Source organism: Pinus tabuliformis, chromosome 1_1, assembly GCF_031772625.1.
Source record: "Pinus tabuliformis cultivar Carrire ecotype Pingquan chromosome 1_1, CPIR1, whole genome shotgun sequence".
Lineage (NCBI taxonomy): Eukaryota > Viridiplantae > Streptophyta > Pinopsida > Pinales > Pinaceae > Pinus > Pinus tabuliformis.
In genome coordinates this window covers 964,091,265-964,112,397 of record NC_142297.1, presented here as the reverse complement: position 1 = coordinate 964,112,397, position 21,133 = coordinate 964,091,265, and the positions used below count along the sequence as shown (strand labels likewise).

Below are 21,133 nucleotides of genomic sequence, written 5' to 3'. Positions count from 1 at the left end.
TACTTAGTGGCTTTTAGTCTAAGAGCCCTTCTCTTATGAGCAGCTAAATGGTTAGGACATGCAAGATTCATCAAGTAATAAACTATGTCCTTGTACCACTCATGCTCTCCTAATCTTTGCAACTCCAGCGAAGATAGATCGCTAAGACAAAACAAACCAAGAGTCTTTTCGTTACCTTCAATCAACATTTGAGCCAAACCTTGGCCTTTGACTAGCTTGGTGGGTTTGATCTCTAAATCATATTCTTGTATTTTAGTAACCCACCTAGCACGAGTCCCTAAGCAATCAGTTTGAGTTAATATATCTTTAACAGCAGAATGTGGGACGAAAGCAATGATTTTAGAATAACCCACATAAGTTTTGAAGTGCTTAAGAGACTTGACCAAGGCATAAGCCTGCTTTTCCATGGTATTGTACTTCAATTTGGAATTTTGAAGTGCTCTACTCATGAAAGCAATAGGCTGCTCATGACCATCTTTATTCTTTTGCAGCAGAACACCAGCAATGGTATCTTCGGAAGCGAAAGAAAAAATCATGAAATCCTTGGAATAATCGGGACTAACTAAGACAGGAGCTCTTGTAATAGCACATTTGATTTTTTGAAAAACCTTTTTGCTGTCTTCTTGTCAAACAAATTTTGCATCTTTCTTTAGAAGACTTTGAATAGGTTTAGCTATTTCTACGTAATTTGGAATAAACCTTCTAAGAAAATTTGTCTTTCCAAGGAAAGACTGAAGGGATTTAAGATTATGAGGAAGAGGAATCTTTTGGATTGCTTCAATTCTTTCATGATCAATCTTGATTCCATCCTTAGAAATGATATGGCCAAGTAATTTCCCTTATGTTACTCCAAAAATAGACTTAGCTGGATTGAAAGAAATCCCGTATTCTCTACATCTATCGAAAACTTGCCTAAGATGATTTACATGATTGATACCATCTTTAGAAAATACAGTTAGATCATCTTGGTAAATCTCAATAAATTTTCCGATTAACCCCTTGAAGGCATAATCCATAGCCCTTTGGAATGTAGCCCCAACGTTGGTTAATCCAAACGGCATTCTTATGTATTCAAAGGTACCCCATGGCGTGGTGAATGTGGTTTTATGACGATCTTCCTTTTTAACCCATACCTGATTGTACCCAGAAAAACCATCTAGCAACGACATCATTCCAGAACCGGTTACTCTTTGCAACAAAGTTTCCATGTTTGGCAAAGGGTAATTATCTTTCTTGCATGCTAGATTAAGGTTTCGAAAATCGACACAAAGCCTTATCGTACCGTTCCTTTTCCTAACAATCACCAGATTTGAACACCATGTCGAATGCCTGGTTTGAGCGATAATTCCTGCTGCAAGCATTTTCGCCAGCTCTTTCTGAACCAAAGGGGCTAATTTAGGATTAATTTGCCTAAGTTTCTGGCAAAAGGGTTTAGCATTTTCATCTTTTAAGGGGATAGTATGTTCCATGACATCTTCCCTATAGCCCTTTAATTCATCATAAGAAAAAGCTAAAACATCTTGATATTTGCGAAGTAAATTAGTTAACTTTTTTCTTTCCTCCACACTAGTACTTCTACCAATTTTAACAATCTTTGGGTTTTCAGAAGTACCAATGTTTATCTCGAGATATTCGCCTGGGTCCATCTTATTTTCTTCTCTCAACTTCGTGGCATCATGCCGATCAAAATGTTGCTCTAAGGCAACCACATTCCTAGGAGTAGGATTTATGATATGCTCATAATTTAAAGGTCCATCCTCCCGAGAATCTATCCAGAAATCCTCAAACTCATCCAAACTATTGAGAAAACGAATGACTTGTTTTTCATCATTAAAGACTTGCCAATGCTCTGAGTTATCTAGAAGAGATGGTCTAAATATTACTTCCATTTTGATCTTATCCTTAATTAGCTCATCAGATAACTGGAAAGTAGTAGCAACTACAGCAAGTTCATCTGCCAAACTATTTTGCTCTCTTGGGATAGCTTTGAGGTCAAGGGCATCAAAGTGCTCCATAGTATACCACACAACATTCCGATAATTTCTTAATCTTTGATTTTTACATGTGAATTTATTTTTAAGCTGCATGATACTTAAATCAGAATCCCCCTTAATGCTAAGCAACTTAATCTTCAAAGATTTTGCCAATTCAAGACCCAACAATATAGCCTCATATTTAGCGACATTGTTGGTTGCTTCAAATTCTAATCAATAGGAAAACTTGAAAATGTGATCAAGGGGAGATTTAAGCACTATTCCAGCACCTTTACCATGCCTAGATGATGCACCATCGAAGTACATGTACCAAACTCTATCATTGAGACCCTTAGTCTTATCATCGGGAGGAATTATGAAATTAGACATGATGGCATAGTTCCCAATGTCCGATTGCTCTTTGATTATCTCGTTGTGAGGTCTCTTAGGATCTTCGACATGGAATTTTCTTTCGGGTTCTTTATTTAATCTTACAAAACCATCACCGCTAGGAGAAGGAATCATAGCATATGACCAATTCATTTGAATACTTCCTCCTAGATCAGAGGCCCACTTTCTGGATAAAGGCATACCCCAGGCATCAGGCACATCCACAACAACAATATCCATAACAATCATGATGTCTGGGTAAACTGATAGATGAACTTGCAAATCTTTGATCAAACCATGCACTTCAATTTTCTTAGAATCCATGGCACATATGTTATAGTAGGGTCTAGAAACTCTCAAGTTAAGTTGTTCCATGACCCTTTTAGTCATTACACAAGCTGATGCACCAGAATCCAACATGCAATTATTCAATTTATATCCATTAACTAACAAGGTGATAAAGAAAGGTTGGTGATCTTTGTTATCTGCATCTAAGCTTTGCAAATATATGGGAGCATCATGATAGTCAACTTCCCGAGTCTTCTGTTGAGAAGTATTTATTTGAGGACCTTGAATAGCTTTTAGTAACTTGTCTCTTTGGGAAGGGATTTTAGCAATTTCGGAGACAGGAACCCAAATTTTTGCATTGTTAAACCAACTTCCCAAATCGACATCTAATCCAGAGTTCAATCAGGGTTAAAGGTTCGAGGGGGAATTTGGTTCCCGCTCTAATCTTTATCCCTTCTCTGATAGGTCAAACCTTTATCTCTAGCGATTTCCATGATTTGCTCGGGAGAGGGTTTTTCACCATATAACCTAGCCAAAATGTCATCTTCATTTTCAAGGTTGTTTATACTAAAAGCTGATGAAGGATTTATAACATCACGACTATTTTCCTTGACCTCTATCCAATCATCCATAGACAAAGGAAACTTGCTACCTACCACATTTATTTGATCACCTGTCCCAAACATTCCATTATCCAAGATTCTTCTAACGATAGGGCAAGTGGCTTCTTCATGAAGAGCATCACAAACCCGACAGTAAGGAGGAGCATTATCAACCAAATTAGTTAATGGATTAGGAGGTCTCTGCTCACTAGACTGACCCTTCTTTTGCCAATTGTTATTTCTGTTATTATTATTTCGAGGTTGAAGTTTTGCGTTTGTGCTCTTTCCATTTGGATCAACCTATTTTGCAAAGTGGCTATCTCCTTGTTATGATTAATTTCCATGGTTTCAATCTTTTGGAGCAATTTGAGAACAAGTTCGCTTTCAGGCTCTTGAACTGCTTTTCCTTTAGGTTCTTTTAGTTTCGTAGCAGCCCTATCAAAACCTGGGATCTTAGACTTCCCAGATGCCGCCTTGTCCTTTTCAAGCTCGATAGCTAAGGCTTGGCACCCCCTATAATCATTAAGTCTAGCACGCCTCAATTCATAAGATGGCTCAGGACTAAAGTCATCAATGTAAAAATCTTGAAGAGATTTGTCGGTAGGTTTATAGTCTTGAGGCAATTCTTTAATAATATCATTAAACCTTTTATTAAATTCTTCAGCGGTTTCATTCTCTCTTTTTGATTATGTTGATAGCTTTCACAAGGTGTCTTCCTTCTCTCTTATCTCCATACTTTTCCTTAAAGGCATTAACAATCGATTGTAAGGAATCAAATGAATTTTGAGGCTTTTCCGTAAACCAATCTAAAGCATCACCCTCCAAGGTCAGAACAAAAAGGGTCATTTTAACATCTTCATGATTAAAATCAGCGGCCCTTGCGTACTTGCCCAGCCATGAACTAAAAGCTTTCAGATGTGAATTAGCACTGATTGCGTTATCTCCCTGAAAGATAGGCAATTTATCCATTCCATGTTTTGGAATATCATTGGGATAACCCTGAATGTTAGCAAAGTTACACGGGGTGAATATGTCCATGATGTCGTGCTCAACTGGACTAGTAAAAAGTAAATGGATATCAGAGAGGGCTTCTTGTCCGAGGTTAACAAGAAGTGTACGAGAAGAGAGTTTGTGTAATCGTACCCTGAGGGCCCTTTCAGGATCAGGAGCGGGATTGCACAGACTGCTTGGATGTCTTCTAATATACACTCTTGTAGATAATATATGAAGTGGAGTCGCCACCCAGACAGGAAGTGAAACACGGAAAAGCTCGAAATAAAAAGGACCAAGGACAGAAAAAACTTTGTCCCCGGCAACAGCGCCAAAAAATGTTGTCGCACAGATTGTCACGACAACGCTCAGATCGTGGGCTGTCACCCTGATCCCCGATCTCTCCGTTTAAGCCTGTCTCCCGCGGCTAAGGGGGGTAGACCCTATGGAATAGTGGATGACCAACTGGGGACCAGTTGGGTTGGGAGACACGAGGGAAACAAGCATTTAATTGATTTTATTGAGTTAATAGGCCAGTGCCTTATGAAATGAATGATGAAACGATTATTTGTCAAATGCTGCAGAAATTTGAACTCACTAACAATCGTTTACCATCAACTAACTCAATCAAAGATTAACTTTTACCAAATGTACTAAATGATCAATGGCTTAATGATACTCCAACAATTAAAATTTCGAAAGATAAAATGCTTTAAACAACCACGTAAAATGCTAACCAGAGATCACATTCATGTAGTTAATCTTCAAATGAACACTTAAGCATGTTTAACCATATAAAACAATGATAAATATTATTCCCACATCAAAATTTTAGCCTCAGCATAAAAGATATATCGCAAACATAACAAATCTTGAGCCAAGACTGAAATTGGCAAAAAATTTCCAAATTATTATTATTATTATTATTTTCAAACAAAATTAAAGACTAAATGAAACTTTAAGTCAAAAATCTAAATAATATTAAAATCTAAAAAAAAAAAAACCTTTTATTTTTTTTTTTTTTTTTTTCAGTTTACTTTAAACAAAAATAAATCTAAACTAAATTAAATCAACATCTAAACTAAAAGAAAAGAAACTCCTTGTGGTTTTTAGAATTTTAGAATTTTTATGATTTTTTTATTGTTATAATCTGAACCTAAACAAAATTAACTAAATCTAAAATTAAAACTAAAATTTAAAATCTAAATATCTAAAATAAAAAACCTAGGCCAAACTAGGGCCAAAAAAACAAAATTTAAATCTAAAGTTAACACCTAATAAAAAAAATTAAACTCCGAATTTTTTTTATTTTTATTTTTTTTGTTTAACGTTTTATTATTATTATTATTTTACTTTTTTATATATTAAAACATACTCTCTCTCTATATATATAAAAGAGCTAACTCTAAAAAAAGGGAACTAACACTAAAACGTATTACACTGACAACGTAAAAAAAAATTTGAAATCGAAAATTTATACTAATCACATAAAAAAAACTAAGATCTAAATACTAAATTAAATAACAGTTCAAATCTAGAACCATACGCATGACCAAACTTTAGCTATTAATGCATTGACACAAAGAAACAAACTACGCTGAACCTAAAAAATCGATCTAAAAAGAAAAAAATGATACGCTAACATCCGAACCTGATCATGCCAACCACGCAAAACAAACTTCGATTTTTCCTTCTTTTTTTTGTCGTTTGCTGCGCAGGTTTGAAGAACGATTGGTGACGGCGGGTTTCGAAGAGAGCAGCCACGCAAAGAACGCTGCGGAAGCTTGGAAGCCGACAGTCAACAGATCTGCGGGTTTGAGGAAAGCTGAGCGATGGCGAATAGCTGGATAACTGTGGATTTAGAAGGTGCAGTAATGAGCTGTGTGTGAAGTGAGGGAAAACTGAGCAATGGACGGCGGAGGGAGTTCTTGGAGGGACATTGCAGGGTTGGCAAGCTTTAGGGACAGCGTGCAGGGGAAAGAAATCAGCGGGAATGGTACCATGCTGCCAATTCGTTTTGCAGATTGGAGGGCGTTCAAAAGAAAACGCAGGAGCAGAAGTGGCATCTACAATGCTGCAGGTGAGCGTGAGGAGCAAAGGACTGATGGCTGCAAGGAACGCAGGCTGATAGAGCAGCAGGTGTGGAAAGGCTGGAACGCAGTTTGGCCTTAAAATTTTCAAAATGTCCCTGAAACACAAGTAAACCTGCAACATGACAAAACCCTGAGTAATAGCGGGGAGTTGATAAAACCCTCGAAAGTCTTCAGAAAACCCTGCAACCTGTAAATGGAAAGTAAAAACACCCAGAATATATGCACAAAAATTAAACCCTAAAAACCAGCTACAAATTTACAGCTTTGTGACTCTACAACAGCCAGATTTGTCAATAACCCTCCATAATACTTTCAGAATATCAAATTTACTATGAGATACTTCAGAAATCTCTCATGCAACTCAAAAAAAGAAAACTTTAAATGTTAGACCCAGAATCGAAACTGGCTAGGCTCTACAATAAAATGCTTTGCGGGAGTTGGCTGGTTCAGCCGAGAACTTCCCCAAACGCCCACTGATTTTCTCGATGAGGGTTTCCTGCACAGCTCACTTCAACCATCAATAAAGAGAGAAAAAACAGTACTAGATTCCAGATGCAATGGAGATACCTGCCATTATTTCAGAAACTTTAATACCATTCAAATCCTAGTAAGTGAACAAGATACCTGTGTTCAACAATACTCTACATCAAGTTATTACTAATGGCTGAAAATAAAATTATGCAGAAAATAAAACAGCTCACAGCACTTCAGGAGAGTAACACCAGCAAGATTTCAACCCCAAAGTCTTTCTTTATTTGCACCAGAAAAAAGTTTACAAGAGAGTTTTCTTCAGCATAAGATTCACAGATCGAATGATCTCAAATGACCCCTAGCACCCTATTTAAAGGGAAAATTCCCAACGGCTAGTTCGAGTGATCCACGTCAAAATGATCTTGACCGTTGATGAGGATCAAAACATCTTTTAATCTCATGCGTCGAATTTTTAGATGCATTAAAAAATTGAAATTCTGCATTTATTTACTCAAAAACTTGACCTATTATTATTTTATTATTTTTATTTTTATTTTTATTTATTTATTTATTTTTTATATTTTTTAATTTTTTAATTATATATATATATATATATATATATATTTTTTTTTATTATTTTTTTTTTTTTTTTTTAAATGGATCCTCGAACTTAGCCTTTGGAAAAATCACCTAGGACATAGGACTTAGGACTTATGAGGGGATTAAAACATTTTCTAACCCTCAAGACACTTTACATCATGACTTTTACAATTTTACATCTCAAGGGGGAAAACCCATTTGACATAGACCCTCATAGACCACCCAGATCTGCGCACATCTATAATCTAGCAGATTAACACACTAGGATTCCTCTAAGATTCTAATGACAAAATTCATTCCGGCTTTGGGGTTAGGCTGAAGGAAAACTCTGCCGATCATAGATCGGTGAGACAAAAAACCTTCCGGAATGTAGATTATCACTAGAAAATTAGGTCCACCTAGGCAATTTACATACATGACTCAGATCTGCTAAAATTATTTACACTTTACACATGCAGACTGGGTTTACAACATAATATGATCAAGTCGACGATCACTGTCAAATGGCACAGACATGTCAATCAAGCACTATCCCTTTTGTGAAGAAAAAAGGGGGTGTACTGCTATGGGAAGTTGACATGTAGTGGTCAACACTTTCTTAATACAATCAAGATTTTGGGGCTATCTGGTTGGTGTTCTCTTGGCATTATGAGGTGATGTCCTTTCATACTACTACTATTGTGTTTAATTTCTTTTGCATGTTGAATTAATATTAGTTTATGCTTGCTATCTTGTTTGGATTGATGTGTGCAAGCTATTTTGCACATATCATTGATTTAAAGTAGTATTATAGGGATAAGCTTGCCAATTCATTTTAGGAGGAATGTTTGGTTTATCTTATTCATTATATTGCTGTTAAAATTGGAAACTAGGGCCAAACTCCATGTGGATCATCTTATTAATGGAAGTTGATATTTTTCTTAGATCCCTCTCATTGAGATGTGTAGAATTGATCTAAAGATCATCCGATTCTGATAACTATTCATGGAGATATGAATTTATTTGTGTTATTGGACAATTCGTCAAGGTTAGCCAGCAACCAAATAAACCCCACTTGTGCTCAACGTTTTAGTATAAATAGAGGTGGCCTTCAAGTCATTTCAAAACACTTGGGATCTCTTCCTCTCTACCTGTCTTTGGGTTTTAGTAGGAGGAGAGATCCTAAGGGATAACGTTGCACTAATCCAGAGGGCAGAAGCCGGAACTGCCGGGAATAGCCGGAATTGCCGGAACTTCCGGGAATTGCCGGGAATAGCCGGGAGAAGCCGGAACTGCCGAGAATAGCCAGAACTACCGGGAAAAGCCGGAACTACCGGGAAAAGCGAAACTACTGGACCTGCCGGGAACTGCCGAAACTGCCTGGAGAAGCTAGAACTGCCGAAACTGTCGGGAAAAGATAGAACTACTGGGAATAGCAGGAATTGTCAGAACTGCGGGAACTGCCGGGAACTACCAGGAATAGCTGGAATTGTCGGAACTGCCAGAACTGCCGGGAATAGCCAAAATTGTCGGAACTGCCGGGAATAGTTGGAATTGCTGGAACTACCGGACCTGCTGGGAACTGCTGGGAAAAGCCGGAACTGCCGGAATTACCAGGAACTGCCAGAACTACCGGGCAAAGCCAGAACTACCAGACCTGCCGGGAATAGCCGGAACTGCCGAGAATAGCTGGAATTGTTGGGAATAGCCGGAATTGCCAGAACTACCGGACCTACTGGGAACTGCTGGGAAAAGCTGGAACTGCCGGGAATAGCCAAAATAGCCAGAATTGTCGGAACTGTCGGGAATAGCCGAAATTTCCGAAACTGTCGAAACTGCTGGGAATAGCCGGAACTACCAGGAACAGCCAGAACAGCCGAGAAAGCTGAAGCAGAGGGCAGAAGCCGGAACTACTGGGAAAAGCCGAAACTGCCAAAACTCCCGGAACTGCCGGGAATAGCCGGAATTGTCGGAATCGGAACTGTCGAGAACAACCGAAATTGCTGAAACTACCGGAATAGCGAGATCATCTGTCTCCGAAAGAGAGCAGCATGCTAGGGACAACTAACTAACATTGGGACAGTTGTATGGTACTTAGCAACAAATACACCAAGCATGCAATGTTACAGCTAGCATGCAAGGGACAACTAGCATGCAAAGGACAACTAGCATGCTAGGGACAACAAGCAAGCAAGATGTAGTCAATGCATAGGTTAGTATGGCAACATGGTGCAACAATGGCATATAATGCAGTACAATGATGGGTACAATCATGATTACTGAAGCATGATGAGATGCAGCACAGTGATGATGGGTGCAACACAGTGAGGTGCAACATGATGATGAGATGAAACACAATGAAAGGTGAAGGAGTCACCTTGGAGAATCAGTTGAAGCAGTATGTCTTCAACTGATCTCATGTATCATCTTCCTAGAGATGATCTTTGCTCTTATGTAGATAACTCAAAGTGTTGACTTCTATTGTAAATGTACTATCTCTCTCTCTCTCTCTCTCTGCTGAACTATTGAAGAACATAAAAGAAGAATTGATCAAGGGTTTCCCCACATTGGGGTTTGTCCCTCGCTAGTGCCACATCTTGTGTCCTCTTGTCTTGGCTTGTCTTCTGCGATTTATGTTTATGTTCTATGTGCATTTTACTTTAATGCCGATGTGATTGCTAATTTGGAAAAGATATCGAGCTAACTGTGAAAATTGAAATAAATTGCTCTAAGCATAGAACATACCTAAAATTAACATGGTATCAGAGTTGAGGTGAAGACAGTGCCCAAGCAAGAGTGAAAGAGCAATCACCAAAGACAGTCGGGAAAGGACAAAAGGATCAGTGGATTCCTCATCCCTCTTCAAATTCACTGAGGGTGAAGTCGAAGCAGAGAATAGTATCAGAATGGCGCAGCGGAAGTTTCTGATGGCCTACCTAAAGATCACTTCATTGGGAAGTGCAGATCTAAGGGTCGAAGGAAAGGCAAATGCCTTGGTTGCAATAAGTTCGGCCATTATGCGATGGAGTGTCCGAATGGTAGAGACACATCTCTTGATGAAGATAACAATCATTCCAGGGACATCTTCAGTGATCAAAGGAATGACAGGTAATGCAGGTCATTAAGGAAATGGCCGACTCTTCAAAAAAAAGCAAGGAACCCCAGGTATGAAGAATCAAATGTTGTTTTTGATAAGATAAAGAAGCGTTATCTTGTATTGGCCCTCTCCTTCAGATTCTTTGGGAATCTGGCTTATTGATTGTAGTGCTTCAAGGCACTTCATTGGATAGTAGGGTGCACTCTCTAATTTGGTAGAGATGGAAACAATTGTGGGATTATACTTGGAGCCAATGCCACCTATCCCAGAAAGGGCGTAGGGAATGTTACCCCTCAATTGAATGAGGGTAACTCGATTCATTTACAGAATCTCTTTTATGTACCTGATCACATGAAGAACCTGGTGTCCATTTCGGCAATGGAAGTCAAAGGTTACAGGGTGGCATTCATCGATGCAAAGGTACGTGTTTGAAAATAGAATTTTCAAAGATGTTTTTGAGTTCAAGGTTGTATCAAGTTGCAGGAAGTCGACTGGGGACCATGTCCATTGACACATAGCATTGGAGGTCTGTGAGTCAGATGGTGACAAGGATGCTTGAATTCAAAAAGAGCATGAAAGTACATGTTTGAGATGTATCGAAGGAAAATCTTACAAAGGGACCATTCCCCTCATGTAGTAGGTCCACAGGTTTGGAACAACCCTAGGGGTTTGAGATTGATGATCAGGAATCTCATGTATGCAGGTGGAAGAAATCCCTCTATGGCTTGAAGCAAAACTCCCCGGGCGTAGTATGAGAGGATTGATAGCTGTCAGATGAAGCTGAGATTCACTAAGAGTGAAGTTGATCCAAACCATTGTTTGAAGGTTGTGGATGATAGGCCTCTCATACCAGCACCTTATGAGGACGACCTATTTCTAACAGGTGCATACCCTCTCATTTGCAGAAGTCAGAGGGAGTTGGATTCCGGATGTGGAATGATAAAATGCAAGCCTGTGACTACCTCGAGGATCTTAACTTTCAGAAGTTATATGGTAGTGATGTCGAACTAGATTTGGGAAATGCCTCTGAGTTTCATAAACTCATTCGTGTTGATGTTCTTGGTGAACTTCCATCCGGACATATGTTTTTGCAGTTAGCATGGTGATCTCATATTTGGTTGAGCCTCAATGGATTGGTGCCAAGAATCTTTTGAGATATCTTCAGGGCACAATCTCTCATGGATTGAGATACACTGTCGAAAATATGAAATTGCATGATTATTCGAATGCTAACTAGGCAGGCAGTGTGGAGTATCACTAGAGCACTTCTCAGTGTTGTTCTCTTTGGATTTTGCTTCGATATCATGGATGAGCAGGAAGCAAAAGTCGGTTGCTATAAGCACCGCTGAGACCAAATACATAGCTACGAGTATGATCTCGTGTGAAGCTGCATGCTTGCAGAAGCTCTTAAGTGAGTTGTTTGTACACATGATGAATACCACTGTGATTCTCTGTGACAACTAGAGGGGGGATTCGATTATTTAGGAATCCCGTATTCGAGGGTAGAAGCCAAAACTATCGGGAACTGTCAGGAAAAGCCGAAACTAACATAAAGTGCAGAAGCTGGAATTGTCGGAACTGTCGGGAAAAGCCGGAACTGTCGAAATTGCCGGGAAAAGCCGAAACTGCTAGAACTGCCAGAACTACTGGGAATAGCTAGAATTGTCAGAACTGTCGGAATTGCCAGAAACAGCAAAAATTGCTAAAATTGCTAGAACAGCGAGAGTGTCTGTCTCCGAAGGAGAGCAGCATGCAAAGGACAACTAACTAACATTGGGATAGTTGTCTGGTACTTAGTAGCAAATACACCAAGCATGCAATGTTACAGCTAGCATGCAAGGGACAACTAGCATGCTAGAGACAACAAGCAAGCAAGATGCAGCCAACGCATAGGTCAGTATGGAAACATGGTGCAGCAATGACACATAATGCCTTACAATGATGGGTACAATCATGATTAATGAAGCATGATGAGATGCAACATGGGTGCAACACGGTGAGGTGCAGCATGATGACAAGATGCAGCACAATGAGAGGTGAAGGTGTCACCTTGGAGAATCAGTTGAAGCAACATGTCTTCAACTGATCTCATGTACCATCTTCCTAGAGATGATCTTTGCTCTTATCTAGATAAGTCAAAGTGTTGAATTCTGTTGTAAATGTACTATCTCTCTCTCTCTCTGCTGAGCTATTGAAGAACATAAAAGGAGAATTGATCAAGGGTTTCCCCACATTGGGGTTTGTCCCTGGCTAGCGCCACATCTTGTGTCCTCTTGTCTTGGCTTGTCTTCTGCGATTTATGTTTATGTTCTATGCGCATTTTAATTTAATGCTGATGTGATTGCTAATCTAGAAGAGATATTGAGCTAACTGTGAAAATTGAAATAAATTGCTTTAAGCATAGAACATACCTAAAATTAACAATTGCTCTAATCTTGTGCAAACTAATACGTGTTCAAGTGTGTAGGAAAGATATTTTGTATTGTGTGCAGGAATCCATTTGGAAGTGGGAGAAATCTCAATTAGATCAACTAACTCCTAGAGCCACAGCCGTCCAAGTATGGGGTTCACCCCCATCAATTAAGCTAGTACTTTGTATATTAAATCCTAAGTTTAGTTTTTGTTTCTTTTTTCTAATTTCACACTGACAATTGGTTTTTTTTTGTGTTTTGCAGCCCATAGGCTTGAGCATTAGGCAGTAAGGAGCTTGAGGAGAAGCTTTGGAAAACTACTCACTTGTGTGTATGCAAACCCTCTCACACTATCCAAAGTTTGATTTCTAGGAAGGCCATAAGCACTTGGGAGAGAGTTGCAAACTCATCGAAACCCTGGGCCTTTTGAGCCTTGTGAATCTCTTTTGGAGAGTTTTTTTTCCATCTTCAAGTTTGTTGTTGTTATATATTTTGGGGAGAGAGTCTAGCTTTGTTAGAGTCTCATCTTTGTAAAGATCTCTCTTGTATCGTGGGCTGCCCTCTTAGAGGCATTTTTACCCGCTTTAAGCGCTAATAAAAGATAAAAGAATTGTTGGAGGGAGCATGGGATTTTGCCATGGCATTCCCCTTCCTCGTTTAGAGAAGGGATTCTTGTGGGTGGCCTAATCTTGCTTTTAGTTTTTCATAGCTTTTTAGCTTTTAATTTCATATTGTACATGCTTAAAATCAACACATTTCACTCCACATGCAAATTTTATTAATCTTGTATTTAAATTCCCGCATGCATACGCTCTCAAGTTTGCAAACTATTTCTCTTTGAAGCATTTGCATGAAGCATTAGTTTAACTTGGAGAATTAACACAATTTGCACTTCATCTAGGCATTTTAGTATAGGAAGGCCCCAAGTCTCACCAGAACTTACCTCCAACTTAAGTTAGTTGAATAGGCTTTTAGGGACCTTCTATATTTATTGACTCTTCACTGTGAGATCCAAATATTTGGGTGAGGATGAGGTCTGAGGACTAGAGTTCAAAAGTAACTTTGCCTTAACACTAATTAATAAAATAAACCAAGAACTCATTCCATCACATTTGCTTTGTTTGCAAATTTCTTAAATTTCTTTCTATCTTGATGGTTTAAAGTCTCACATGAAAATCTTATTTCAAGAGGCACTTTGGATGCAAACATTGTAATCCGTTTTAATTTTGCAACAAGTTTAATTTTCTTGTACTTGGAAATTGGCTTATCTTTTGGTTTAATTGCATATTGTCATGAATGGTTGATTTCACTTTCAAGTACTATTATTTTGGGTTGCAAACTTAATTGCATGTTGTCATCTTAGTCTAAGATTTGAGTTCTTTTTGTATCCTTTTGAGCAAGATAGTTTCCATGCTTTGATTTGTAGACTTATTCATCTTGAAAGAATTTATAATATCTTGTGCTAACAATTTATTGTTTCATTTTTCACGGTTATTTTGGCTTTCCATTTGAAAGCATTTCACTTCATTTTAAGCAAAATACAATTTCATTTCTTAAAGAGCGAATACTTGGAAGGCACTGGTTATTTATGTATTTCATGCTTATCTTATGATGGTTATTTCTCATAGCAGTTTTTGCTTATAAATCTTAAAGAGATAATCTATTTAACTCTAACAATTCTCCTAGAAACTCACATCTTTTTTAACTTAACTTTTCATTAGGGACCACCCCCATTAGCTAACCTAGGAGATAGCTCAATTGGAGAAAGTTGAGATTAGTTTGACAGCCCCTTCTCTGAGTTCCCTGCCACCAACCACACCTTGTGGGGTTGAAGGCTTTTCTCACTAACATGTAGGTAGGTGTAGATGGCAGGGTCAACAATAGGTATTCACAAGGTCAAGGCTCGAGAGAAAAGGTTTCTTATGATATACTTCAACAAATACTAAGCTCATATTAGGTACATATAGTACTTCTTGTAAGTGGAGGGTTTGACATTGATTTAAGTGATGAATAATAGTCCCAATTCCTTTCAAGGGATAAGTGGCATTATTCCCAAGTATAATCTCCATGTTCTTCTTCTTTTCAATCAAGTTAGAAAGAGCCTATTTGTACCCAGTGAAGTGCCTTGAGGCACCACTATCAATCAACCAATGACCTAATGTACCCAAAGGAGAGGTAGTGGTGAGGGCAAAAATAAGATAAAATTCTTTTTGCTTTACAACATTAACTTCTTCATACTTGGAGTTTCTCAACTTTTTGGGAGGATGACCATTTCCATTTTGAGCAGCGGGAGCATTCCTCTTTCCTTTGTTATTGAACCTGTTGTTCCTTTGATTGCCATTGCCCTTGAAATTGTTGTTATGGTAGTCATCATATCTTGGAGTATGCTTCTTGTGAGGACACTCTCTAGCAAAGTGGCCAAGCCTGTTGCAATTGAAGCATCTTCCTTTTCTTCCTTCTTTGAATCCTGACTTGAACCCTTGACCATGATTTCTTGGACCAACATTGTTCCTCCTCTTAGAATGAGCAGAGAAGGCAATAGGATTGTTTCCATTTGAGAGCTTGTCTCTTTCCATCATACTTATTTCTTCTTGAGTGCATCTAGCCAATAATTCATCAAATCCTGGAATCCTATCATTGTTGAGGATGGTAGTGTTGAAAACATCCCATTCTCTTGTAAGGCCTCCAAGCGTGATAAGAGTAAGCTCCCTGTCACCAATGACTTCTCCAATAGATAGGAGATCATTCTTGACCTTGGTAATCCTCATGAAGTAGGATTGGATGGATTCTCCTCTATCCATCTTGATGTCTTTCAAATTGTTCTTGAGAAAGCGAACTTGATTTGCATTATTTACTTTGAACATCCCAACCATCTTGCCATACATCTCCTTAGATGTTTCCAAATGAGAAATATAGGAAACCAATGGTTTGTGAATAGAATCAACAATAATTTTCTTAGCTTTAACCTTAGCTTTCTTGTACTTTGTTTGTGTAGTAGTGGATGCATTTGAAGGAGGCTCCACTATTCTTCCTTTGACATAGTCCATGACATTATTTTCTTCCAATCTCAAATCTAGAGTCATCTTCCATGCATGATAGTCAGATTTGTCCTTAAGCTTGTCCTCGGATTTGAAGAAAGATGTAGTCGTCATTGGGACTAGTTCCAAGTCCTTGTCCAAAAACTTCCCTTAGTGATTGCTTTTCTTCACTCTTGCTTGGGCTTTGTCTTCACTTGAGCTCCGATACCATGTTAATTTTAGATAAAAATGGTATGTTCTATGCTTTAGCACAATTTACTTCAATGTTCCTTATCAGCCCAATGACAATTTCCAATTATATTTAGTAGCAATCAAATTCATTTAAACACATTGACAATAAATGTAGATAAAAATAAAAACATGTGCAGAAGAGAAGCTAAGACGAGAGGACACAAGATGTGGTGGATGCTAGGGAAAAACCCAATGTGGGGAAACCCTTTGATCAAATCTTTTGTTATTCTTCAATAGTTCAGCAAAGAGAGAGAGAGTACAAATATCAAATTAAATTGCCCAAAATAGTCCTGTCAAAATCAGCAGTCAACTGCAACCCTAACCAGAAAGTCAATGTTGGTCAAAGCAGCCCCAAAATGTCCTCCATGCAGCTCGGTGAACAGTAGATCAATTCGGCCTTCCAAGAGGGTCAAAGTCAACCCAAGAACAATTTGGTCAACCTAATCAAACATTGCTGTAATTTTTGCGGTCAAAGGATGAAGTCAACGCTGAAGTCAAACCAATCAAACTGTCCCAATCACCTCGAAAATTGTGCCAATCGATGTGGCCTTCAAAAATCGAAATTTTTCCCTCTAGAACGAAGTCAACTCTAGTCAACACTCTCCTGTTTCTTGAAATTTTCAGCCTCCAAAACAGTCCTGAAATGCATCCTCCTTTCACACGTGCGAAGTAGAGAAGGTTGCCTCCAAGTTATACGAACCAATCAAGAGAGCAGAGAGAGAGATGTGTGATGAGATGAGTGATGTCCAAATGAGGAGATAGGTCACTCCTATTTATAAACTTCGTTGATGGTGAGGAGGCACATCTATTGGGCTTATGAGCTTACATTTGACTAAAGTCGACCTTGACAATTTGTGCATGTGAGAGAATAAATTCAAAATTCCATTTCTGCTTCTCAAAATGAGATGATCTTTATATTAAAATTGGACCTCTAAAAAAGAGGAATCTAATACAATAATCATCTCCGTCATATGAGCTGTCCTAAGGTGGAATTTGGCCTTAGTTGCCAATTTTAACACCAAGTTTTAGAGTTCAAGTCTGACAACTTTGGACTATATTGATACCAAGACAAAATAAATTCATAAAGCAAGTCAAGGTTGTTGTGTCATCCTAGTTTTAAACTAAGATGGTTATAAACTCTTGAACTGCATGTGTTATTTAACTTTGGAAATCCCTTTCTGGTGCATTTTTTGGTAGCGATACTCAAGAAGCGATGGTATCAGATTCATGTTGTCGTGGGTATTGTTGACCCTATTGCCTACACCTACCTACAAGTCAGTGAGAAAAGCCTTCAACCCCACAATGTGTGGTTGGTGGCAGGGAACTCAGAGAAGGGGGGTGGTTCCTAATGAGGAGAATTGTTAGAGTTAAATAGATTATTTCTTTAAGATTTATAAGCAAAATTGATATGAACAATAACCATAAATACATAAGATAAGCATGAATTACATAAATAACCAGTGCCTTCAAAGTACTTCTCTTTAAGAAATGAAATTGTATTTTCTTATAATGAAGTGAAATGCTTTCAAATGGAAAGCCAAAATAATCCTGAAAAGTGAAACAATAAATTGTTAACACAAGATATTATAAATGCTTTCAAGATGAATAATTCTACAAATCAAAGCATGGAAATTATCTTGTTCAAAATGATACAAAAATAACTCAAGTGCTAGACCAAGATGACAACAATGTATGTTACAAAAATAATGTACAATAGACTAGGCCAAAAAGTATGAATAAGCTCTCCTCTTTGACTAGCCATGACTTAGCTCTTTGAAATAGCTAGATATTGATAAATGAAGTACAATACGTAAAAAATATTTTTTTCCAAGTTTGATATTTTGATGCAATAAATAAAAACTTTAAGAAACTAGAAAGAATCCCCGCAAGACATAAACAAGATATAGATGAGACTTTGGAATTCAAAACATGCGGGTTTTCCTTGAATATTTTTCAAGAATGGGTTGATTCCTTTGAGAATTTCCCCACACTTGAAAAGCTTGACCAAATAATAATTCATCCACAAAACTTCAGCACAAATCATTAAATCGACATGAAATTAAATAAGTGCAGTGGAAAGAATTCCTAGAGATACATCTATTATCTACTAGAATATTTATTTTCCTAAAGAAAATAATTAATTCTTATGCTAATATGAGATAGCTGCATACTAACATAACTTGAAACAAGCATGAAAGAAATAATGACATGAGGAAATAAATAGAAGCATAACAACAAGCCAAGAATTTACCACACATGCAAGGAGAAAAACACCATCACGCTTTACCCCAAAGACTGTTGTATTATATTGCAAGTAGTGAATACAATCCCGCAGAGTTTCTTCAGACACAATAGCTCGTATTACATGACACAAACGAGAGTTCAAGACTCCATTATTTGGAACTATGAGAGCCAATTCCAATGTAGAAGTGATTAAACAAGTGGCATGAGGTGACAATCTCAAAGAGAAATTCGAATTTGTTGAATGGAGCTCCAATGCCAAGTGTAAAAATCGAATTTTGGCAAGTGGACATCATTTTCTTCTTCCCTTATATGCCAAATTCGAATTTTATGATGTAATGACAAGTGTATATGGGTGGTAACCCATGTGGGGACAATTTCCCACAAAAATCTTCACCAAATATTCTCCCAAATCCTCCCAAATGTGCATTAACTTCACAAATTCGAAATTCCAAGTATGTAGTTTTCTCATTTAATGCCAGAAATTTGATTTTATTTGAACACATCCTTTCCTTGATTTTAGGACTCCACATCACCTTGGGACTTCACTTCCCCATAATTTTTCACGTCATTTCCACAACATTTACCATGTGTGGATATTTTTTTTATCCATTTATTTAATTTCTGGCTTAATTAATTGCCATATTTCCCACTAAACTTAGAAAAAGTGGGGTTTGAAAGTCGAAAACACATTTTTAACCCCTCAAAGTGTGTCATAGTATAAAGTTGAGGGTGAGAGGTGCAAATTTCATTACTCATACCCCATACAACTTCTATAGACGTCACTTATTACATTACAAATACAATTTTATTAGCAATTTCTGCAGTGCGAAAAATCTAAAAAATTTAAAAATGACTGCCTAGACCTAACAAATTCCACGAAATTTTTTGTGTGATCTAGTATGGTAATATTCATTGACTTTAGACACTAAGATGTGTTAGAGGCTCAACCTAAAACAGTCACCCCGACTTTGGGGTAAAATGGGAGTGAAAAACCCAGAAAATTATTTGCCTCTAAAAAAAAATAGATAATTAACTAGATAAAAAAACACTCCAAGGTGTACTCGTTTTCTGATCGAGTTCCAACATTCTAGGCATGTTACAAACTCAAAAATTTATCATTACTAGTATCACTTATTACAATTCCTCGCAGGGTGTGGAATCTGGGTACAAGAAAGATGATGAGAAGATAGAAGAAGAGTTAAAAAAATCTGTTGACTGATGATATCTAATGGTACAAGTGTCCTCTAGATCATCCTTAGGCATGGAGTCTTCATATAATCATCAGGTGCCACTCCAGTGGTCAACAGGTATGATATTCATAATTTTCATTGGATTTGTATTCCTTGTTGTATTTTATGAAATAGAACAATGGCTAATGTGCCTATTTGCTTTGGATGATGAATTTGTGCTTTCCTGGCTTGTTCTGTACAAAATGTCTGCATTTAATCTAAGGATTCTTGCATCTTTCTTTTCTTTAGGTGTACATTTTGAAGCATTTTACCTTCAGTTATCACTTAAATCATGATTGACCGTATCATATGTATTTTATCTTGCATACATATCCGTTTATGTCAATAGTTGCTCATTATTATTCTGATTATGATTATGATTATTCTGGGTCGAGTTTCTCCCTCATGCTTTCAAATGATTATAAATGATTATTTTAAGCAGATAAATCTACCATGTGAGTGATTTTTTATGAACATTATAGAAGATTTGAGAATGCTCAGTAACTTTTTCTTAATAATCACTAAATATGTCGGAGAATGTTATAGTACTAGGGAAACAATCATGTCACATGAAATGTGGAGTCAACATTACCAAGATTAGGAAAACTATTTCTGGTATTGGACTGAGGAATCCTATAATTCCCCATGTTGAAACTATTCCATTCATCCTTTGTAACAACATTGCATATGTTCTATCAGGTACAGTAATACTCTGACTCTCTTTTTTTGCTTGACAATATTAGATTTGGCTCTACAATAACCGATGGTTAGACTCTTGATTTTGTGACGTGTGTATCCAGTGATACTTCCATTTATTGATGCAAAAAATGCCTTTTTCAGGTAAACAGTGAATCACTCGTTGTCAAAGATTATGATGGAAAGATAATACAGTCACAACTTGTACCTCTAGCAAATTCTACGGGTAAGACCAGAAGCTACTACAAGAGAGCATATCTTGGCATAACGTCAGGAAAAGCCCCCCTTTTTTCGCTTGTGTTTCCAGCATCTGTGCCACCCCTTGGATTCAGCACATATGTTATCTCAAATGATAATGGTAAAGGTCAGTACCTCTTTTCAATTTCCCATGCTTAAAGGTTTTTTCATCTTACACATCATCATAATTTTTCCTTGATGAACCATGGCATAATACTCTGCATTGTAAAGCACAAATACCATATAACATCATAAGAGGCGCTGATATCTCAGATTATTCCAAGATATATGTTTGAGAAGATAATAAATCTTGGATGTTGTCTAAATGTCAGAAGGTAGATCTATTCTCTCAACGATAGAATCTGCAAAAGTAAGTGAGAATGGGAATTTTGAAGTTGGATCTGGCAACCTAAAAATGTTATTTTCCTCTGCATCTGGCCAATGTCAACAGATATCAAATCACAGGACAGGGGTAAATTTCCAGACCTTATCACAACCCATTCTAGTTAATTAGTTGTTAGTCCTTAGCAGGCAAGTCAGTTGTGAAATAGACAATTGATTAAT

General features: G+C 37.6%; 1 protein-coding gene across 1 annotated transcript in view; it reads left to right on the top strand.

Annotated features, from left to right (window-relative positions):
- LOC149217702 (alpha-mannosidase-like) overlaps positions 1-21,133 on the top strand; it is a 551,513-nt gene that overhangs the window by 150,927 nt on the left and 379,453 nt on the right. Inside the window, exons 15-16 of the mRNA XM_089393048.1 lie at positions 20,477-20,696; positions 20,902-21,041. Coding sequence (XP_089249174.1) covers positions 20,477-20,696; positions 20,902-21,041 — 360 coding nt within the window. The remainder of the gene's footprint in view (positions 1-20,476; positions 20,697-20,901; positions 21,042-21,133) is intronic.